General features: G+C 33.9%; 1 protein-coding gene across 1 annotated transcript; it reads right to left on the reverse strand.

Moving 5' to 3' along the window:
- Positions 1–760: 760 nt before the first annotated feature.
- LOC110877805 (aspartyl protease family protein At5g10770) lies at positions 761–11,785 on the reverse strand. Its single transcript, XM_022126013.2, has 2 exons — positions 11,380–11,785; positions 761–2,316 (listed from the first exon to the last, which is right to left on the reverse strand). The coding sequence occupies exons 1-2, from the start codon at positions 11,552–11,554 to the stop codon at positions 1,073–1,075; spliced, it is 1,419 nt and encodes a 472-aa protein (XP_021981705.1). The 5' UTR covers positions 11,555–11,785; the 3' UTR covers positions 761–1,072.
- Between the last annotated feature and the right edge of the window lie 10,000 nt (positions 11,786–21,785).

The raw sequence follows: 21,785 nt of genomic DNA on the forward strand, positions 1-21,785 counted from the left end.
GTCTACTGCTCTGCCAATCGTACCGGTTGTACTGTCCAACACTGCGCTTCTTAGTCTACTGCTCAGCCAAGTGTTGGATTTGATTTATTTTGAGTATGACCTCGCGACCTGAGGTTAACTCGTGTAGTCGGCGCAAGATTAGGGACCATACCCCTTCAGGTGTTGGATTTGGTATATTCTGAGTATGGTCTCGCGCGCGATCTGATGTTAACCCGTGTGGTCGGCGCAAGATTAAGGATCATACCCCATCATTATATATATTAGTTATTTTAAAAAATAAATATTTAAGTAGATAGGTAAAGATTAAAAATGATTAAGGCGAAGTGAAAACTAGTGAAACCAGAATAGGGTAGAGTGAAAGTGATGTGTTGTTGTGTCAATGAGGTGGCAATAGCTTTATGACATGACAGTTAAAAAAATGAAACTATAACACTTGCTGTTTGGTAGCCTCTGAATGGTCATTAAGAGGCTATCTCTTAATGGAACCATTAAAAATTTTACCAATGAGAAGGTAGAAGAATGTGACATGTGATGATTTACCATTCAAAGGTTACCTCTTAACCATTCAGACTTGAGGTTACCTCTTATTCATTCAGAGGTTTTAAGCCATTAAGAGGTAGCATCTGAATGGTCATTAAGAGACTACCAAACGTCTTATAATAGAGGAGGAGAGTTATGCTAATTCTTTTACAAAAGACCCAAAATAAAAATGGCATCAAATTCAATCTACGAATCCAAAAAACTAGACAAGAATGATTGATAGGTAAACCATATATATTTGATCATATATATTATACAGTTCGAATCCGTGATACAATAGGAATTTGGGTATACACACTTTCGAGACTTCTATTGTGTTCTCTATGAATCAAACATAAATATATAGTCTACATGTTTGCATACCATATATGATGCACTGAATTCAAAAGCAATCAATTTACATTTAGTTATAGAAATCCCAACATAAAATAGTGATAATCAACAAAGGCTACATCCATATATACCTTATTTCCATAAACTCCATTCATCATAGAACCCTTCATAACCATGTGCCAATGTAATTCATTTGTATTCAAGCACATCCTCCTGAAGCAAACCCGATCTTTCTAGCACCCACATCATACACAATAACCTGTGTCTTTTGCTGAGTATTCCCCCATATACCAATATTAGAATCATCGCCATTCGACGTGAATGCTAAGCACACTTGACTAATACCATTTACATAAAATGTTCCTGAAGCTGGAACATCCACATATGTGTTACCACCCCAAAGCACACCAATCTTTGGAAAACGAATTGTCTGAAAATTGCTTAGATCATAACATGTATCAAATATGTCTAATGGGTTAGTCAACGGGTATTCCGACATTCCTTCCCTAAATTTGTCCCTTAGAGCCGAGTAGGCGGTAGGAGGGAGCCTAGTGATCACGGTTCCTGAGTCTATGATCATACCTGATGTCTTAAACACCGTTGGACTTATTGTTAGCTTGGTTCCTGCAACATACATGGCTAAAAGTTCTAGACCATATAAAGAGTTCCCTACTGTGGAGAATGGTGTGTACTTAGCATTGCTAGCAGTTCCATCATTTCCAAGCGTTAAGTAACCGACAGAGCTAGACTGTGAGGGGAGACAATACGAAAAAACTTTCCCATGTTTGCTAGCTGCCTGTGACAGAAGAGAAAGCTTGTCTTGACCGAGTCCTAGTAGCCCAGCCACACCACGAAAGAGTCCTTCGTTGTCTTGGCCACATCCGAAATAAAAATCATTAATCGTATCTTCCGAAGTAATTGTAAGTTTGTCTTTTCCAAAGTAGCCAAGCGAGAATGATCGATCCCCATATTGGATGGCGTAGGCGCATGTAGATGAGACGCAACTAGGCAGATAACCCGTTGCAGAAGTGAGCCATGAGCACTCAGTTGAGGTGCATGAAATGTTGGTATAGGTGGTTGACATTGAGGGTGCAAATATGGGTTCTTGTTGACTATAGCAAGACACCTCACATGGCTCGCACTGGGTCCAAGTTAGGTCGCTCCCAGTGTCGAAAACGAGTGAAAGGTCTTTTTTCGGGGTGCCTAATCCAACTGTTACAAAATAGTTACCGCTTCCAATAGTTATACCGGATTTTGCAGGGAGGGTGGTCTTGGAGTCTAGTGTGTTGTGTTTACCTGTGTTGATTGTTAACCTAGCCCTCAGTGAGTCAACTCTTGATTGATCTTGGGTTTGGATTTCTTCCACAGTCAACATGTCTTTACTAAACTTAGAACATGGTCCATGTTTGTGAACTACTTCCAGTGATCCCCTTTTCTTGTCACCTGTTCATAGATTTTGTTTTTATTTAAAAAAAAGTTTGAAAATAATTTGAAATTATATTGCATACTTAATAAGTTCAACCTAAAATTGTATATTAGCTCAAAGAAAATGTATGTTTCTAGATCAGAATCTAAATTTGTAGAAGTAGAGTACACTTAGACTCATCAATATCAGCATATTTATTTTGCTTTTTTTTTATTACAGCTTAGATTATAATTTGTGTACTTGTATTAAATATGTTATTTTAATAAAAGATAGAAATATGACATCATAATGTTCATGAGTAAATTTAAAACCATTTTTGATATGTTACTTACGTATAAGCACCAAAATAACCAGCCAACCAGGTTGTTAGAATTCACCATTTGGTATAATATACTGCAAGTATCTGAACTTGTAATTTTTTATCAGTCTAGAATAAATGAAAATATATTACCATTTTAGTCCCTGAGGTTTGTCCAGATTTAACATTTTAGTCCAAATAGTTTTTTTCCTATGGGTCCCTGACTTTTCTCTTTTGTTGCTATTTTGATCACATACCCTAACTCCATCTAAAAACCCCATTTTTAACCAGGGGTATTTTGAGGATTTTTATTTTAAATCTTTTCAATTGTCATTTTGATCCAATTCTAAAAAATTAAAAAAAATCTAAAAAATCAAAAAAATCTAAAAAATCTAAAAATAAAAAAAATTCTGAAAAATCAAAAAAATGCTAAAAAAAATCTAAAAAATCAAAAAATCATAAAAATTCTAAAAAATACAAAAAATCTAAAAAATAAATAAGTTCTAAAAAATCTAAAAAATAAAAAAAATCTAAAAACTCAAACAAACATATTTTAAAGTTTCAAATTCAAAAAATGACGATATATTCCTCGTCCAGACGAATATATTTTCAAGTTTTATCTATTTTCTTGAGTGAATGAGTGGTCATGATGAGATAGAACCACTATAACCAAAGAAAATACAAATCAAAGTCCAACAAGATGCTGACTGAAAATAAAACTTTATAACAACCATGTTTCACCATCTTACCACTTCTCCAAAGTGAGCGAGTTTAATAATTACATTATATTACATAATTTACTTTAGTGATAATTCACTTTATCATAAAGATGACACGTCCTCACTTAATCAAAATATGAAGAAAAAAATAGCCATTATATAATAGATATATTGATAGAAAAATTACTAAAGCAAACATTCACTCAATAAAATAGATAAAACTTGAAAATATATTCGTCTGGACGAGGAATATATCCTCATTTTTTTAATTTGAAACTTTAAAATATGTTTGTTTGATTTTTTAGATTTTTTTATATTTTAGAACTTTTTAAGATTTTTTAGAGTTTTTTTGATTTTTTAGATTTTTTTATTTTTTAGAATTTTTCTGATTTTTTAGAATTTTTCTGATTTATTAAATTTTTTTTGATTTTTTAGAATTCTTTTGATTTTTTAGAATTTTTTGGATTTTTAGAAATTTTTAATTTTTTAGAAATTTTAATTTTTTAATTTCTTAGAATTCTTTTTATTTTTATGATTTTTTTATTTTTTAGAATTTTTTGGATTTTTTAGAATTTTTTTTTTATTTTTTAGAATTGGATCAAAATGGCAATCGAAAAGATTTAAAATGAAAATCCCTAAAATACCCCTGGTTAAAAATAGGGTTTTTAGATGGAGTTAGTGTATGTGATCAAAATGGCAACAAAAGTGAAAAGTTAGGGAGCCAAAGGCGAAAAAAAAACTATTTGAACTAAAATGACAAATTTAGACAAAACTCAGGGACTAAAATGTAAATTAACTCTATATTTAATTTATATACTTAGGGCATGTTTGGCTAAGCTTATTAGAGTTAAAAAGGACTTTTGGGAAAATGACTTTTTGAAAAGGAGTTTTTAAAAAAAGTGTTTGAATTAGCTTATGGGGTGAGGAAAGCCAATAAGTCAATAAGTTGTTTTTTAAAAAGTGTTTGGCTTAGCTTATATGAGATAAGGGGGTAAATAAGGGGTATATTGGTAATTTGAAGCTTGAAAAGTTATAAGCTGGCCAAGAAGTCACAATATTATGACTTCTTAAAAACTTCTTTTCATTCATCTCAAAAAGCCATTTTCAAAAGCACTTTTCAATTTCCAAACACTAAAATGACTTATTGGCTTTTTAATTAAGCCAATAAGTCAATAAGTTACTTTGAAAAGCTTAGCCAAACATACCCTTATATTAAGACGGTGTTATTTTATAACGAAATAAATAATAGTAGGTTGTTCTCGTTTGGCTCTAGGGCAATTATGATTTGATGTTGATTTTCATGAAACTAAAACAAAGGCACAAAACAAAAAATAGTTTTGTCAATTAGGGATGAGTACGGGTACCCGTTTGGTATTGAACTGGTACTGAGATCGAAAGTATCGATACCGAAAATCGAGAAAAGTGGTTACCAGTACTATTATCGAATATATCGGTTCGTTACCGGTATTTACCGGTGTTTTACCCGTAAATACCGATATCGGTGTCGAAAAACAGGGAAAGTGGATACCGGTAACGGTGTCGAATATACCCAGTATGGTACCGATTCCAAATGTTCACCCATATCTATACTATGTAATAAAAGAAACCAATAGGAGTACACATGTCATTTATTGAAGCCGTCTATTTTTTATAGATAATTAATATCAATTAAAATATAATTATAAAATTAAATTTAATATAAATTTAAACAGTTCGTATAGAAGATAATATAATATTTTAAAATATTATGCAAATGGTTTATTTATTTTATTAAACTAAAGTAATTAAGGGTAAAACCTATTTCAAAAATGCTTATAAGGGGTAAACAAAATATTAATCAATATTTATTTGTTCTATACTTTGATTTTCGTGTTCAACTCTCAACTCAAATAGGATAATCACTATGTTTACGTGACATTTATAAAAACCATCACCGCAATCACATCATTCATCGTATATCGAGTATATCCGTTAGTTTTTTTTTAAGATATAAATGTTTATTAGATTCATTCAACCCGTGTAATAAACGAGGTTTTTTTATAGATATAACATTTTTATTTTTTACTACACAAAATTACATTTATGCATCTCGTGTAATACACTGAGTTTTTAAAAATATAACTTTTTATTATATAGTATATAAAATTAGATTTATTCAATTCATATAATACATAGGGTTTATAAAGGTATAACTTTTTATTATTTGGTATATAAAATTACATGTGCTCAATCCGTATAACACATAAGGTTCTTAAAAATGTAACTTTTTTCATTGTTTAATATATAAAATTAAATTTACTTAACCCGTACAATACATGAGTTTCTTAAAAATACAATTTTTTAGAAAGTGGATAAGCACGCTAAAGCTTGCGCAGAGAACCAACATGTCTTTATCCCTTTTGCCTTTGATACTTTTGGCTCCCTAGCGCCAGAAGCCATCAACTTCTTGACGAGGGTTCAACGGGTTATCCACAACAATTGTTCGACCTCAAGGGGGCAGGGGTTTGTGTTCGGGAGGTTGGGGTTTGCAATTCAGAAAGGGTTGGCGGCGTAGCTTGTTGCCCGTCTACCTTCTGTTTTGATGTAACTTAACAAGTTTTCTGGTTATATCTAATTAGTATTGATTATAAAAAAAAAATTATTCAACCCATGTAATAAACAAGATTTTTAAATATATATTATTTTATTATTTGGTATATAAAATTACATTTATTCAACCCACCTAATAAACAAGATTTTTAAAGATATATTTTTTATTATTTACTATATGAAATTAAATTTATTTAAACCATGTAATACACGGGATTGTAGCGTAGTTGTCGATAATAAAACAAACTAAGGCACAAAACAAAAAACAGTTTTGTCAATAAATTTAAGCCACAAGACAAAAAGGCAATATTGTCGTATTCTACTAGTGACAATATACTCTAATCCCGTATGTTTATGATATTTTTATATGATGTAGTTATGTTATAAATTTGATAGTTTTAATGAAGTAAATGCAATATCAGTATCTTTATAGTTTCTGTGCTTGAAATGTTATAGCTAGTTATTAGTGAATATTCTTATTCTTATTTTATTCTTATTCTTATTCTTATTCTTCTTCTTATTATTATTATTATTATTATTATTATTATTTTAGAAAAGAATGCGTAAATAAAATAATAATAGTATATAATAAAAAATATAAAAATATTAAATAAATAAAAAGAATGACACGAATACATCTCATTTAACATTGAATTTCAATAGTGTTAGAGATTTGGATGCATTTGACAACAATTTTTAAATCTCAATGGTCCAGGTGAGAAATTAAAAATAAAAAAAAAACTTTTTTGGATGTATCTAGAAAAATTGTCTAAACCTTTAGGACGATTTTAACGGTTTACTCTAAATATTATGTATAAGGTTTACTTGATAAAAAATATATATCTCTCTAAATTTTAAGTCTTAATTCACATCTATAAAATCAGTTGGTAAAAATATAAAAACTATAAAGACCTTTTACGAATTACAAACATAAATAACCTGGTAAGCTTGATAATGATAGAAAATGTCATAGGTTTATAAAGAAATTATGACTGAGTGTATATATATCATCCATTCTCATGTAAAAGGTACAAAAAAGTTAGTTTTTCCTATTTATTTCAAGACAAATGTTAAAGGCTGACAAAAATATAAAGTGTAACATTTTTCTCTCTCATTTCTCATCTAACATAAAAAAAAATTTGATAGTTGCATTGTTACATAAAAAACTTGTAAAAAAATGTAACATTGTTTTATGCGCATTACAAAATAAAAACTACGTAAATTATAAGTTTTAAAATCCATACATTTCATATAATCTATAAAACTACTGTCAAAAAACAATAAAAAGGTGTAACATGTGAGTTACAAAAAATGTGAACAACTGAAAAATGTAACATATTTTCTTTCCTCTCTCCACCTTTACAAAAAGTGTATCTGTATCCGAAAAATGTTACAGTGAAAAAGTGTACCAAAACATGATGTCCATCCATTTAGTTTAGAGGTTTTGTAACTCACTTGAGATTTCTCACTATAATTCACCTCTATATATATATATATATGTGTGTGTGTGTGAGAGAGAGAGAGGGAGAGTTTATTATTGGGAAACCCAAAAAAAAGGGAACCAATATATATATATATATATATATATATATATATATATATATATATATATGTGTGTGTGTGTGTGAGAGAGAGAGAGAGAGAGTTTATTATTAGAAAACCCAAAAAAAGGGAACCTATATATATATATATGTGTGTGTGTGAGAGAGAGGGAGAGTTTATTATTGGGAAACCTCAAAAAAGGGAACCAGTGAACGATAGGTAAGAACATGTAAAAAAATTCATGAAAAAATCATTTTTACATGGTAAAAACTAATTAAAATTTCTTGTTTCAGAGTTTTTCCTTAACAAAAATTTAACAATGAAAAAAATAAAGAAAAAATGTTCGAAAGCATTTTAAAAAGAAGTGAAAATTTTTACATTTTTTAAATGTCTTCTAGACGTGTCTATATGAAAAATTTTCAAAAAAATATGTTAAAATGATTTTTTTATGTGTTTTTTACATGTAAAACTAATGGTTTTTCGATTCCTCATTTTTTTAGCTCCCCTAACCTCTCCGTATATATATAAAGTTTTTACTTTTTAGGCATATCTTTAATTTCCCTCCCTATTTAAAAGCTCTGTTTTTGAAGTGATGCAACTACCTATTTTTCTAAAATAAAACTAAAGTTTTTGATGTTTTATTATCATATCAGCAAAAAAAAATGGCTAAATGTCGTGTGAACATCAATTTTTCTAACAGGCTACATACGTAAAAAAATGTAAAAAAATGTATAAAAATGTAAGATAAATAAACATGATAATAAGTGTATTGATATTATATTCATTTTAATATTATTAATAAACATAATAATAACATTGAAATAAATGAGATCTTTCTTGAAATCCTGATATCACATGATAACCATATAAAAAAGGTCTCATTATCTTATAGTCATTATAATAACTGTTATGTATTATTAAAAGGATAAATATAAAAAAAAAATTTGCTAATATTGGTTAATGGACGTGTGTGGACTAAGGATTTCGTAAACATTGTGTGGACCATGGTCTCAAGGTACCAGGAATATCCTACTCTTCTAGTGGTGGTTGGTGACCCATCTAGGGTCCAATACTCCAATTTCACTCGTGGCATGAAAATGATTTTGAAGAAGACTAGCGTTTCAACAAAAGTATCTTAATACAATTTGATTTTACCCTAACCTTATTTAAGAAACTTAGGCTATGGGTATGGGGCTTGGGTTGAGACGTGGGTTGGCTGAAAACGTCCAAACCACCACCCTGGGGGCTTGGGTTGGGGCGTAAGTTTGAGGCGTGGCCCCATTGGCGTGGGTTTGAAGCCGGGTGTGGGGTAGTAAATGACATGGCAGGCTCTCAATGGCCAAACCAAAATCATGCCCCTAAACCCAAGCCCCACCATACCCTATGGGCGTGGGTTTGAGTGGTGGGGGGCTCCCATTCCACGTGTCAACAAGTGCCCCAACCCAAGCCCTACCATACCCCATAGTCTTAAAAAGTATTATGGATTACACATTTTTCAAGAAAAAAAAGTTTTTTTTTTCTTTTTACTTTTAATCACTTATTTTTAAGAGGTTTTCTTTTGCATATATATACATATATGTATATTATCAATCTTGAATTAGGATAGGGTTAATGCGAGAACCACCTTTATTGGGAGAACCGTGAGAATCAATGTGAACACAACAAAATAAACCCACTATACCACCACCCAAAACTTAAAAAAAAACCTACCCCCCCCCCTCCCACCCCACCCCTCAAAAACCTAAACCTCCAAAAACCTAAAAAAAACTAAAAAACACACAAAAAAAAATTAACTATTTTTTATAAAAAAAAAATCACTACTTTTCGTCATCGAAAAAATTTTGTTTTTTTTTAGATTTTTTAAGCTATTTTTTGTTGTGTTTATATTGGTTCTCACGGTTCTTGTAATAAAGAGTGGTTTCTAACGGATCATTCTCCTCTTAAATTATACACATATATATTTAGGTAATTTTTAAACAATACATATGTATATATTATGAAAAATATATACCCTTAACCTAAGAAGTGTAGAAAACCAGATCAAACGAATACTGATCGCATTGATCGATGGGACTTTGTCGCTAGTTTCATGTTTTTTCTTTATTTTATTAGATTAGATTTAAGTTAATTGGGCTCATACAATTTAATTTAACATGGGCTTAATATTTTTATTTGTTTAGTTGTGGGCTTAGTTATTTAAATTAGATGTTTATATGTGTTTAAATGGGCTTAATTCTTTGGACTTAATACTTTATTATCTATATATTATAAACTTAATAGTAACTTTAATATTATATATATATTTTTTATACTTTTATTATCCTAATGTTATAATAATAATAATTATTATTATTTCCTTCATTTTTAAGTTTATTATTATTCTAATGTTATAATAATAATTATTTTCTTTACTTTTTAAGTTTAATAGATTTTTAAATTTTTTTCTTAACTTAAATGATTTATTTTTAGTATCACGGGCTGAGATAGGCTTAATTTCAACCAGTATTGAATAAGTTCTAGTTAAATTGAATACATTTTCATACTTTTATTATCCTAATGTTATAATAATAATAATTATTATTTCCTTTATTTTTTAAATTATTCTAATATTATAATAATAATTATTTCTTTTACTTTTTAGCTTTAATAGATTTTCATATTTTTTTAACTTAAATGATTTATTTTTAGTATCACGGGCTGGGATAGGCTTGGTTTTAACCGGTATTGAATCGGTACTGGCTAAATTGAATACATTTTTATATTTTTCTTAACTTTAATGATTTTTTTATCACGGGATGGGATAAGTTTGGTGTCAACCAGTATCGCACCGGTATTGGTATCGAAAATACCCATACGATCCTGTTCGGTATCGGTAGATGAAGGTAAAAACCGGCACCAGCCTGGTACAAAAAAGGCAAAAGTCGGAACCGAATTAACATTGAAAATCTTTTAGTTCGAGAAATTCAGTACTGCTACCTGGTACTATTTGCTCATCCCTAATCATGGATACTGTACGAACAACGACGGTATCATACAATTTTTTTTGTTAATTTTCTTCAACTTTTAATGATTTCTTTTTTTTTTTTAGTTTTAGGGGTAGGATGAGCTCTGTGCCAACCGATACCGAATCGGTACTGGTACCAAAGATACCGGTTACGGTACCGGTATATGACGGTAAAAACCGGTAGTGAACCGGTACCAGTAACACCAAAAGTCGGTACCGAATTGGTACTTAAGATCTTTCGGTTCAGGAAATTCGATACCGGTACCCAGTACCATTTGCTCATCGTTGACCACGGGTTTCATACGAACAATATCATTACCATACAACTTTTTGGTTGATTTTCTTTTCGTGTTTTTTTTCTACATTTTCTTTTTATTCTTGTCAGTGGTATCATGCGCAACGCGTTCGTAATTATTTTAAAACACATGTAAACACAGAGTAAATAATAAAAGAAGTTCGCCGTAACGCGGCGACGTTATAAAGCTAGTTTGTTTGGTTATAGGCTTAATTATTTAGATTAGATGTATAGGGTTAGGTTATGGTATAAAAGAGGCTTAACATATAAATTGACTTAACGTAAGTAGTGAAGAAGATATTTTTTATTTTGAATTTTTTTTTCCATTTTATTAAACATGTATTTTAGTCCTAGAACCTAAAAAAATCGTGTTTTTACACTAATAAAGTAGAGTAATTATAATTACTCTAAAGTAATTACATAATTACTCTACTGGTGTACAGACGCGATTTGTTTTTTACATTTTGCAATTATAAATCGTCCCTAAATAGATGGAAAAAAATTCAAAAAAAAAAAAAAATTCTTTCACTTTTCATATAAGTCCATTTTGCATGTTAAAAAACCGTATTTGATCTTTATACTAAAAAAACACACCGCTAAGTGTGTGCACTAGATAGCAAGGGGAAAACCAACCTTTAGTAGAGGGGTTGCACATAGAAGATGGTAAGAAAGAGCTTAGTTTGAGGGTATGATAATGTTGTGGTTCTTCATCACTTGACTCTACAACAAACTCTTTTCTTGCAACAGCCAAAAGAAAGAAAAGAGAGAAAGAATATAGAATCAAGACCAGAGAGTTCAATGGCGACATTTCTCCTTTCTCAATAAATGCTTCTCTTCCACCTTTAAACCCCGTTATTTATAGCCAATAAAACCTCGTATTTTCAAACAATTTGTTAGGAAATATAATATACAATCGTTTTCGCTAGAAAAAACTACACCGTTGTTGCTTGTGGTTTCTGCCAAATTTCAATGTCGGGAGCTAATAGTTTTTGTTGCAAAATCAGGTACTAATGTTCTAATTTATTACAATGTTGAGTACTAAAGCCAAATCATGTCACAATTTTGAATACTAAGGCCAAACCTTGTTAACTTTTTTGTTAAGTCTTAATAAAATGACTAAAATGCCCTTTAATATCTAGAGAGTCTATTTTTTAATTAATTATATTTGACTAAAATAATGTAAAGTTTTATTTATATTTATATTTTTATATTTTTCTGTTTTATTTATATTTTTTATAAAATTAAATGGATTTGAAGTTTATTATTTATAAACTTTGAGTTTATATATAATAATATGCTAGTAAAATAAACTTTTTAACTTAATCTAAATAATATTATATATAAACTCAAAGTTTATAAATAATAAACTTCAAATCCATATAATTTTATAAAAAATATAAAAAAATATAAATATAAACAAAACCTTTAAATTATTTTAGTCAAATATAATTAATTAAAAATAGACTCTCTATTTATTAAACGACATTTTAGTCATTTTATTAAAACCTAACAAAAAAGTTAACAAGGTTTGGCCTTATTACTCAACATTGTGACAAATTAGAAAGTTCATACCTGATTTTGCAACAAAAAACTAGTAGTACATTGAAGCGGGTGCAACAATTTAGATGTTATGGAAAGAGCGCTTCAGGGTTATCTAGAAAAACACAAACAAGCTTTCAAGCACATTTGGTCATGGAAGGTTTGTAAAGAATTCGCAAAATGGAGTTAAGCCGATTTGTTGAACGAAGATTCTAGTGGAAGTTAAAACAAGAGAAAATCATCAGATTCGGCTAACTTTGGTGCATCCGATAAGTCGGTACCGGACTTGAACGAGGAAGTTAGCCCAACACAACCCAAGAGGAGGGCACATGTCAAGACACCCGGTTCATCAAGCCAAACTGGAGCAGTAGGCGATAAAATAAAATATTACACACAAATGAAGGAAGCGGAGATGCAAGACAACAAAATCTCGTCCCAGCTACAACCTTGATTCAGAACAACGCGAAAGTGTCGCCAAAGTGTCAAGGGGCGGAGATTTTGAGACGTATATTAAATCACATGACAATTTCGACCACGACGTACAAAAAATATTTATAGCCTGCAAACAAGAAATTACGAAAAAATATGGTTGGCCGACGAGCCGTTTGCCGGATTTCTAGTTTTTTTTTTCAAAAGTTGTCGTTTTTTATTTTGGTTCTTTGATTAGTTTGAATTATGTATTTTTTTTTATTTTTATTTTAATGAAGATTAAATGTTAGTTACATTTGACTTTATTTAAATGAAAAAAATAGTTTAAGGGTTCTTTATAAGTGTCACACCCCAACCGATGGCGGAAACATCAGGGGGCGGCACTAAGCGTTCAGATTGCTCAAGAGTTTCCATAACACTAATAGTATAGTAATTAATCAAGTTTCATAACATTGTCTAAGCATCAACCAAGTTTCACAACCACAAAATATCAATTACATAACATCTCAAATATTGTTCAAAAGTTTCTAAATTAACTAAGATGTGTTTCTAAGTAGCATCCTAGCATGTTTCTTGGTTTTCTCAGCTATTATCAACCTGCAACATGTATTAAAATACTATCAACAATAATGTTGGCGAGTATACAAGTTTGAGTACGTAATAGCATAATAGTTTAAAACATTCCAAAAACTCATATCCGCCATGAAAATATATAACAGGTTTCACCATGCTAAGCTAACGCAGTCCCTATGTAACACGCATTTCCAACGCAATTAACATAGCAATCCCAAGAGTCTAGTGGGAGTTATAAACGTTCATTGTCTTTCCCAAAGTCTAACGAGAGGTTTGACCTTAACAATACCCAAGAGAATAGCAGGCTGGGCGTTACAACCTATAGCATATGCATAGTACCATAATTGTTAAGACATGTCACATATAAGGATTAAACGTCACATAGCATATAAGTCTCAAGTTTCACAAGTACCCTGTTTTCATGTTTACTACGGATTAAGTAAGTTTCCAATTAAGTTTCGAGTGTCAAGTGTCAAGTTCATAGAATACATGTTGCATCCCAAAAGTGTTTAAAAAGGGATCGAGTATACTCACACTGGGTGCTAAGTATCAACACCAACTAATTGGATCGAAGGGAGCGCTGGAGTTAGCCTGATTATAGCATAACAGTATAAGCGTTGAACAGAAAGTCGAATCGTGCAAGGTGTCGAACAAGTTTCCTGATCGGATGGTCATCCGGACGGATGGTTATTCGGTCGGATGACCATTCGACCTAGATGGAGCCCATTCTATCGGACGGTCGTTCGATGAGTAGTGTGTTTTGCGAAATGTTTCAACTTTTGAAGTTTTCGTTGTAGTATAAGATCAAGTCATTCGATCGGATGGTCATCCGATCGGATGGTCATCCGGTTGGATGACCGTTCAATCAGATGACTGTTCGAGTGAAAGTTTAATAGTTTGAAGTTCTGATTCAAATAGTTTAAGTGTTGAGAGTTACAGAGAACAATCACTTGGTCGGATGGTCATTCGATCGGATGGTCGTCCGATCAGATGATCATTCGACTATGCGACCTTGTCAACTTGAAAACTGTTGTAAAAATGTTTACGTTCGAGCTTAACGGAGATGACGTGGTAACGTATCAAGACAACAGAAAAACCCACCAAGGTTCAGCTTGTCTGATCGGATGGGAATCACCCTGTTCGATCAGGGTAACTGTTCTTGACGGAGTTTCATGTCTGACCCGTGGATCGGTCATCTCTCAAGTGGAAATTCGTTATCGAGCTGACTCCAGACTAAGGAACAAGTCCTAGGCCTGTTTTGGGTCCAGATTCCACCAAGTTGACTAGAAAATTAAGAAAGTTTAAAGAAAAGTTGAAAAGTATGAATTTATTTTGAGAAAACGTTAAGGTTTTGCAAAGATTCGTGTTTAAATGTGTAGAATATAGGTGGGTCTGCACCATTCCCGATGAGATGACGTCACTCACCGATTACATAAGCAATCCGTGATGATGTCACCTTCAAGAGCCCCAAATCGAGTGATTTCGTGAAGGAAAACAGTGATTTTGATGGAAGGAATGGTGGGGAATTGTGTAATGATGATAGAAGTACAAGATTCATGGAGATAACTTACAAGAATCGTTTGAAATCGAAGGAAAAGTGCCTTAGAACGAGAGAGTGTGTCTAGTCGGATAAGCCTGTCACATCAAGTGATGTGACAGGATGTATTTATAGTGCAAGAGAGGATAAGGCGGTGGGATGGCCTGGATCGGATGACTGTTCGATCGAATGGCTATCCGATCAGATGGTCATCCGATCGGATGTCCATCCGGACAGCCAATCCTTGTTCGCTAGATTTCTGATTTCGGTTCGTTTTGCGAGCTAGATTAAGTGTGGCGTTGCGTATTATTGTGTGATACCGTCACATGATAAGATTGTATAACTAACACAAAAGTTTATGTGTTTCAAGTCTACGTATAAGCTAGCTAGTAAGTGTCAAGTTTCTAGTTTCTTGTTTAACCAGGTTTCAAAGTTTCTCATTCCATAAGTATCAAGAGTCTCGTCCAATAAGTATCAAGAGTCAAGTATCAAGTATCTAATATCAAGTTTCAAATTTCCCGTTAGTTAAGTATGAAGTCTCACCAAGAATCAAGATTCGTAGCGTTTAATAAATATCAAGCATCAAGATTCAAGCTTCAAAGTATCACAAATGTTTCACATAGTTTAACATAGTTAAGTCTCAAATAGTATAGGGACTAGACTTGCCAAAAGATAAAAGTTTGGGGACGCAGGGCGTTACAGTCTCCCCTCCTTTAGGAGATTTCGTCCCCAAAATCTAAGAGGAAGACTGCTCAAAGAGCTGGGGATACTTGGCTTTCATCTCACTCTCGAGTTCACAAGTGAATTTGGCGACACGCTTTCCTTCCCATCGAACCTTGACTATGGAAATTTTGCTGCGCCTCAGCCGCTTGGTTCCTAAGTCCATGATTTCGACCGGTTTCTCCACAAAATGTAATGGTTCGTTTACTTGCAAGTCTTCAAGGGGAACCTAAAGTTCCTCGTCGGCTAAGCATTTCCTGAGATTAGATACGTGGAATAACAGATGTACATTGCTAAGCTCTTGAGGCAAATCGAGTCGGTAAGCCACCTTGCCGATCCTTTCGAGAATCTTGAAAGGACCTACATAGCGAGGGGCAAGCTTTCCCTTTTTACCAAAGCGAGCCACTCCCTTCCAGGGAGATACCTTGAGCAGCACTCGATCTCCAAGATCAAATTCCAGAGGCTTACGCCTCTTATCAGCATAGCTCTTTTGTCTGCTCCTAGCCTTGATCAAGTTATCGCCGATCTGAAGAATCTTATCCGTCGTTTCTTGAATGATCTCAGGGCTAGTAAGTTGCTTGTCACCAATCTCATGCCAACTGAGAGAATATCGGCACTTGCGACTGTATAAAGCTTCGAAAGGAGCCATCTGAATACTGTAATGATAGCTGTTGTTGTACGAGAACTCGATCAATGGTAAATGTACATCCCAATTACCACCAAAGTTGATGACACAAGAATGGAGCATATCCTTTAGGGTCTGGATAGTACGTTCGGTCTGTCCATCCGTTTGAGGATGAAAAGTCGTACTAAGATTCAAATAAGAACCCATAACGGTTTGAAACGTTTGCCAAAGACGGGAAGTGAAACGACCATCACGGTCAGAGATTATATCGAGTGGTATGCCATGACGGCATATAATTTCATCGATATAGATTTGAGCAATTTTCTCCACTTTGAAATCCACATGGATAGGAAGAAAGTGGGCTGATTTAGTCAAACGATCAATGATTACCCATATACTATCATGACCGGTAGGTGTACGAGGTAGTTTAGTTATAAAGTCCATAGCAATGCAATCCCATCTCCACACAGGGATTTCGGATTGTTCAAGAAGACCTGAAGCGCGTTGATGTTCAACTTTAACCTTCGAACAAGTAAGACACTTGGAGACGTACGCAGCAATGTCTTTCTTCATACCAGGCCACCAATAAGTCATACGCAGACCATGGTACATCTTATCGGCACCAGGATGTATAGAGTATCGAGATTTGTGAGCCTCATTCATAATGAGTTCACGAAGATTGTCGCGATCTGGCACCCAGATACGATTGAGATAGTATTGAAGTCCATCAGACCTTGTTTCAAGTTGGTCAACAGAAGCACCTCGTACTTCAACGATTAGACTACCTTAATTAGCTGACGAATACTGAGCTTCACAGATTGACGTGACCGTGTCGTCCCGATCAGTCAAAAACCCAATTAAACCTAGGTAGCTAGGGTAAGTCGGGTATCGAATCCACGAAGAGCAGGTGGTCAGTATTGCACGACCCGTTCGATTAGTTAGACTATTTACAAATAATGTACAAGATGATTATGAAGATTGCTATTTTTATTTATTTGTTTGGTTTTTAAAATAAATCGGAATGAACCGACAAATTGATGTTATCGAAAACAATGATTTATTAACTAAACTTGTAAACTAAACTACTTAATTGAAAACAGGAATTAAGAATACAGATCACACCCGGTTTCGGTAATTGTAAGTCCTGGGGTTCCTACATGTTTTTAGATTCAACTCAATTGTATAAGATTAGCGGATTTAGTGTACCGTGACTTAGGTGCCAATAACTATCAACGTCCTGAAGAATAGACAAGAATGCACTTTGTAATCAACACAAGTAAATCCTAACCACGACAACGCATAACTACACATAACCATTTCGCAAAGTCATAACTTTTAACATCGTTCGACAATTTACGAATACGAAACAAATGTAAACTATTGTCAATGGTTTCAAAAATCAATACAAGTTGTCACAAAGTCGAATCAAAGAACAAATGCATAAACCCTAGAAAATACAACTACCTACACCGGGGTGAAACCGAAGAGACTAGCCGCTCATGATTGGGTGGACGCGATCACCGGCCAACGAACACGAACACGGAGCCATGACCTTGAGTGTTCAAGAGTGGTGGAGGTTAGGGTTGAAGGTGATGATGGAAGGTTGAAGATGGTGGTGATGGTGGAATGATTGAAGGTTAGGGATTATGGAGAATTGGTTAGGGTTTTGATGTTAGAGGTGAAAGAAAGATGTTAGGTGTGTATTAGAGAGGTAGGTGTATCTCTTAGATGATGATTAGATGATGTTTTTAACCCCCATGACTCGTAACTCTCGAATAATGGCCCCCGGAACCGTTTCAACTCGTCAAAATATCAAGAAAACACAAGTTTCGCGATTGAACAAACGGGAGCCCGTCGCCGACGGTCCAGACCCCGTCGGCGACGCCCTCTAGATTTGCTGATTTTCTGCGACGGCTTGTTTGACTGGTTACGGGCAAAGTTGGCTGACGGGAGTTTCTAGAGCCCGTCCTGGACGGCCTAGAGCCCGTCGGCGACAGCCTCTTCAACTTTAAATCTCCAATTTTCCATTTTGCACTCCCATTTGATCTGTAATGCGTCCCGATTGTCCGTTTTTCATCCCGATGGCTCATAAAGCTCCCGAAAAGCACCTTAAACTTCGTTAAACCTGCAAAACACAAATCTAATTAAAAGTAGGTTTTTCAAGATTAAAAGTCGAGTAAAAACCCAAACTTAAACATATACAGGCACCGTTATTCGACCACGTATCACATCCCCACACTTGTCTTTTGCTTGCCCTCAAGCAAATCTGTTTTTCACTTTCATGTGGGTCAAACAATGAATACACTCCCCATTCCCGAGACGAAGATTAAGGTCTATTGTCATACAAAAGTTCACTCTTTACAATTTTCACATATTTACCGGTCAAGTGAATAATCACATATAATAATGGTTATCCAAGATTAACTCGCCCGTAAAAATAACAAGTCATCCACATCCCTCACAATGTTCTCTCCACTCGGCTTATAAATTGGCTTATATGTATAATGTAATAGCACTTTAATCAATTAATCGCTCACAACCGATTAGAACACGTACCCGCATAGGCTTGCAACTCAATCATTCTCCACCACCGATCACGAATATCAAGCACAAGTCATAAGGTCTTTGAACGGGTTGTAACAGGGCTAGGCTAAGGGTAGGAAATAGGATATTTTAAAGTGGCTAAGGTGATGTAAATTCGATTTTTATTACAAAACAACTAATCTACGCACAACTAACTACCAATATCAAACTAGAAGGCAACAAACTTTCGCCTTTTATTTCTCAACTAAGAACACATATATTTTTTTTTCTTTTCTCAAAAATTTTCTCGTCTTTTTCATAACATTTTCTGAATTATATATATATATATATATATATATATATATATATATATGCAAACAAGTAAATACAACTATACAAACTTTACTTCTATAATCGAATTTCCATCACACGGGTTTAAAAGAAAAAGGTTTTAAGGTTATGGCTAAAGGGTAGTCAAACGAAAGGATTAGGCTCAAAATTGGCTACTAGGGGATAACTTTCGGGTAAGGATATAAAAATGGTGTAAAAGGAAAAGGTTTACCTAATGCCTTAATCATTCTCGTGCTTGTATTCGATCTATGGTCTCGAACGTATCAAAAGTTGCAAGTTCTACAATATGCGACTAATGGTCCACTCAAACAAAGAAACATGTATATGTAGATCTATGGTATAAGGGTGGCTCAAAATCTCACATATAAGGGTATGGTATGTGATATGCATAGAATGCTAGTTCCTTGGGCGAATTATTCTCAAATAACCACCCGCTAAATACCCGTCATGCTATTAATTTGAACTTGACCATGACAAAAGACCAAATGGGTTGTGCCATCCCTCGTTGACTTAGTTACTTGTGCTTTTAAGATCTCTTTTGAAACAAGAATTTTTTGAACAATTTTTGAAATTTTCCCCCATCCCCACACTTGAGGTAAACATTGTCCTCAATGTGTAGTGTTTAAATGAATGGGTCAAAATCGAAAACTTTTACTACTCCCCCATCCCCACACTTGAAGTAAACATTGTCCTCAATGTGTAAGAACTAGAGTTTTAAAACGCACAAGGGATGTGACACGGCTAACCTTCCCAAAATTTCACCCCGGAAGAATAAAATACACGATACAATCCACTTATTACTAAACTAAGAATCAAGGTAAAAAGGAAACACATGCACCTGATTTTTGTCGCTTGATGCCCATATCTTCTTCTTCTCTTCAAGAAAGCGGTCGTTCCACGAACATAATGTACCTACAAATCTTAACCCTTGTGTAAAAGCATGCTTCTCACAACCATTAAAATTTATTAGCTACCTAGTTCTACCACTTTTATGAAGATATTACCAAATCATACGTTAGTTTACCTTGATGTATGTGGAAAATTAATTTACAATAACAACAAACCTAACTCACTTTCGTAGGAATCACGGTTGCATTTAGCTTATGCAACAAGCCCTTTTAAACCTCCCGATAGCTCGGGAGGACGAGAGGTCTCGTTAGGGTTATATAGGGAACACACCCACAAAGTTCATTTAACTAAGAAAAGAAAAAAAAAATAAAAAAACGAATAATAGTACAAACTCTACAACAATTATACCTGATTTGCCTCTCATGGTGGTCGAAGTGCACATTTTCCTACCGAGTTGCCTACATACGCTCGGTATTTGGCATGCCGGATCCATTCTCTTTTTATTTTGCTCGGCATGCATATTGTACAACTTTGGGGTCGCTTCTTACTAAACTGGCCTATGTCTTGCAATGCCACCCTTTGAATCCTTATACCCGAACCCGCATCCCCAACTTTGTTGGTTGGAGTGATAAGTATGGGAGAAGGATGGATATGAACGTGGGCATCTTTCGGATCCGACTCGTCTCGCGGTGTGATGTCTTTTGCTCGGTTCAAACATTCATTTTCTTGCTCGGGAAGATCGATAACCTCTTCCACCACATCACCATCTACTATTGTACCATTGGCCCAAACCTCTTGGTCTTGTTTAAGTTGGGCTAATTCCTCCGCTAATTGACCCACTTGCACCACCAATGCTTCATGGGCTTTATCTCTCACTTCATTCGCTTTCTTCATATCTTTGATATCTTGGTGAGATTCTTTCACCATGTTCATGAGAGCATCAAGCTTGGAATGCATCGAATCTTGTGGTTTCTCGTATACCGGTTGAGGGTATTCATTATAATAATCATCATACTCCTCCTCCCGGTAACTTGAGAAATATGGTGATTTGGGTTCATAGTAATAGTCTTGATAATGTGGTGGTGGTGGATTATCATATGGATAATATGAGGATGGACCACTGAAATCTTCATAATCCGCCCTCCTATACTCATATAATCCGCTGAGGTAGTCTTCCCGATCCTTGTTGGCTTGAACTTTTTCGTGGAAAATAGAGCAATCTTCTAAATAATGCTCTCCGCTTCTGCAATACTCACACGGATCATCATCTACCCAATTCATATTGAAAGATGGTACCTGCAAAACATGTACCTGCACAAACAAGCTCGACCACCCGAAGTAAAATCACAAATGTACAAGAAAAAGGAAAGAAAGTAAACTAAACTAAAATCGAACAAGCAATGAAATACTAAGCGCACTAGCTCCCCGGAAACGGTGCCATTTTGACGTGACCGTGTCGTCCCGGTCAGTCAAAAACCCAATCAAACCTAGGTAGCTAGGGTAAGTCAGGTATCGAATCCACGAAGACCAGGTGGTCAGTATTGCACGACCCGTTCGATTAGTTAGACTATCTACAAATAATGTACAAGATGATTATGAAGATTGCTATTTTTATTTATTTGTTTGGTTTTTAAAATAAATCGGAATGAACCGACAAATTGATGTTATCGAAAACAATGATTTATTAACTAAACTTGTAAACTAAACTACTTAATTGAAAACAGGAATTAAGAATACGGATCATACTCGGTTTCGGTAATTGTAAGTCCTAGGGTTCCTACATGCTTTTAGATTCAACTCAATTGTATAAGATTAGCGGATTTAGTGTACCGTGACTTAGGTGCCAATAACTATCAACGTCACGAAGAACGGACAAGAATGCACTTTATAATC

The sequence above is a fragment of the Helianthus annuus genome, chromosome 9 (assembly GCF_002127325.2).
Source record: "Helianthus annuus cultivar XRQ/B chromosome 9, HanXRQr2.0-SUNRISE, whole genome shotgun sequence".
NCBI lineage: Eukaryota > Viridiplantae > Streptophyta > Magnoliopsida > Asterales > Asteraceae > Helianthus > Helianthus annuus.